This window comes from Saimiri boliviensis, chromosome 18 (assembly GCF_048565385.1).
Source record: "Saimiri boliviensis isolate mSaiBol1 chromosome 18, mSaiBol1.pri, whole genome shotgun sequence".
Taxonomy (NCBI): Eukaryota; Metazoa; Chordata; class Mammalia; order Primates; family Cebidae; genus Saimiri; species Saimiri boliviensis.
In genome coordinates, this window is record NC_133466.1 from 14,609,061 (window position 1) to 14,610,921 (window position 1,861).

At 34.2% G+C, this 1,861-nt stretch overlaps 1 protein-coding gene across 1 annotated transcript; it reads left to right on the forward strand.

Annotated features, from left to right (window-relative positions):
• Nucleotides 1–1,447: 1,447 nt before the first annotated feature.
• Nucleotides 1,448–1,643, forward strand: KRTAP21-3 (keratin associated protein 21-3). The gene is given in 2 exon segments (XM_039480450.1): nucleotides 1,448–1,567; nucleotides 1,569–1,643. Coding segments are annotated over 2 exon segments (195 nt in total).
• The last annotated feature ends 218 nt before the right edge of the window (nucleotides 1,644–1,861 follow it).

Genomic DNA, 1,861 nt, shown 5'->3' on the forward strand with positions numbered 1-1,861 from the left:
TTACATTTTTAGGAAGAAGTAGTGTGGAGAGGTAATGAGATCAGGGTTCCATGATTACATTTTGATATGACATATGTGGAGAGGAAGAGAAAAGGGACAAACCTTAAGAATCTCTTGTGAAAAAAAAAATCATACTCTGGGCTTCTAAAGAAGTAACATTTAGCTTGCTTCAGATGCACAGGCTGGTGGGTATGAGTTTATGTATTCCAGACTAGAGATATGTGAATGACAATTTATGAACCATAGAATCTGAAAATCATAAATAATATAAAACTGTTTTGAGATATGGGGGGACAGAAGTGAAATAAAAACCATATTAAGGAATGGTAAATAAGGGACTTGAGCATCTACAGATTTTGTTACCCACGGAGAGTCCTGGAATGCTGATGTGAAGAACAGGAGAAGTGGTGGGGGCATGAGTGGGTGAGAACGTCACACTGAAGACTGAAGATCTGACCCTGATTATTTTCAAAATAAATTGACTTTGAGTCAACTGAGCATAGGAAATGAATAATAAAGGGACAAAAAGGCAATTATTGGTTTAGATGATTTATCAATAAATTAAAAACAGCTCAAACTTAAGTACAAGGTATAATTATAGATTAGTGAAGAGATTCAACATTAATATTAGTGAAGAGATTCAACATTAATATTAGACAGATCAATGAGACAGAAAATTAACAACGATATTCAGGACTTGAACTCAGATCTGGAACAAGTAAATGTAATTAACATTTATAGAACTCTCCACTTTAAATATACAAAATATACACTCTTTTCAGGACCACATCATATCAACTTAGAAGTTTAAAAGAAATCTTGGTTGGCTCCTTGTTTGCTATTCTCTTCCCTCATTTTCTTTCATGTCTCCATTATTAAGGACAATTATAGGCATACCCATATTTAGACTGCATTCTAGCCCGGGCAATAAAGCAATACCCCCATCCTCTCTCCCTCTTCCTCTTTCTCTTTCTTCCTTTTCTTTAAAAACAAAACAAACAAACAAAAAAAACTGTGTACTACTCTAAGCCAGGGTCGAGACTTTTGGCTGTGAACCCTTTAGGGCCCTCCAGCGTAATAAAGTGTGTTCCTCCGAAAAAAAAAAAAAAAAAAAAAAAGATTAGTGAAGAGAAAGGCAAGATTTAGCATCACAATATTTGTGGAATGTACATTTGGAGCTCACTGAAAACATGTATATAGAGTATACAAATTACTTTTTACAGTCTATGATTAATTTGCAGGAATTAAATGAAGGTCTAAAATAAGAGGCTTTCTTACGAAACAAAATAAAACAACAACAAACTTGTTTAAATATAAATTCTTGTGGGAATGAGAAGGCAAAGTATGAATGACACACACTTTGCATACCTCTGATTATATGAGAGATCTCAAGGATTCCAAACTCCAGAAATTTTGTTACTTGGCCAAATTCTCATCTCCTGATACTATGTATTTCAATTACAAAAATGTGTGTGGGAGCTGTGGATTTAGCTCTTGCTGTGGTTGTGGGTATGACTGTATATAGAGCACCCACTGTGGCTGTAACGGTTATCATGGTTGTCGTGAAAAATAAATATTCTGTTGTAGATGATCCTATTTTTTTTGTTTCTAAGCAATATCATAGAGCATTGCCTCTTATTTAGTTTCTCAAAGATCTATTCTGCTTTAGTCATCCTCAATCCTGATAGCCCTACACTTGAGAAAAACGATTCATCTGGTGAAAGCTTCATTTGTCTTCAAAGTTCCTGTTAGTCATAGATACAGTGTGGTTTCATTTAGAGATTGAAAATATGACTATTTTGAAATTTTGAAAAATATGAGGTTCTCTTTGTGTGCATGTATAAGAGTCAACACCAATTTG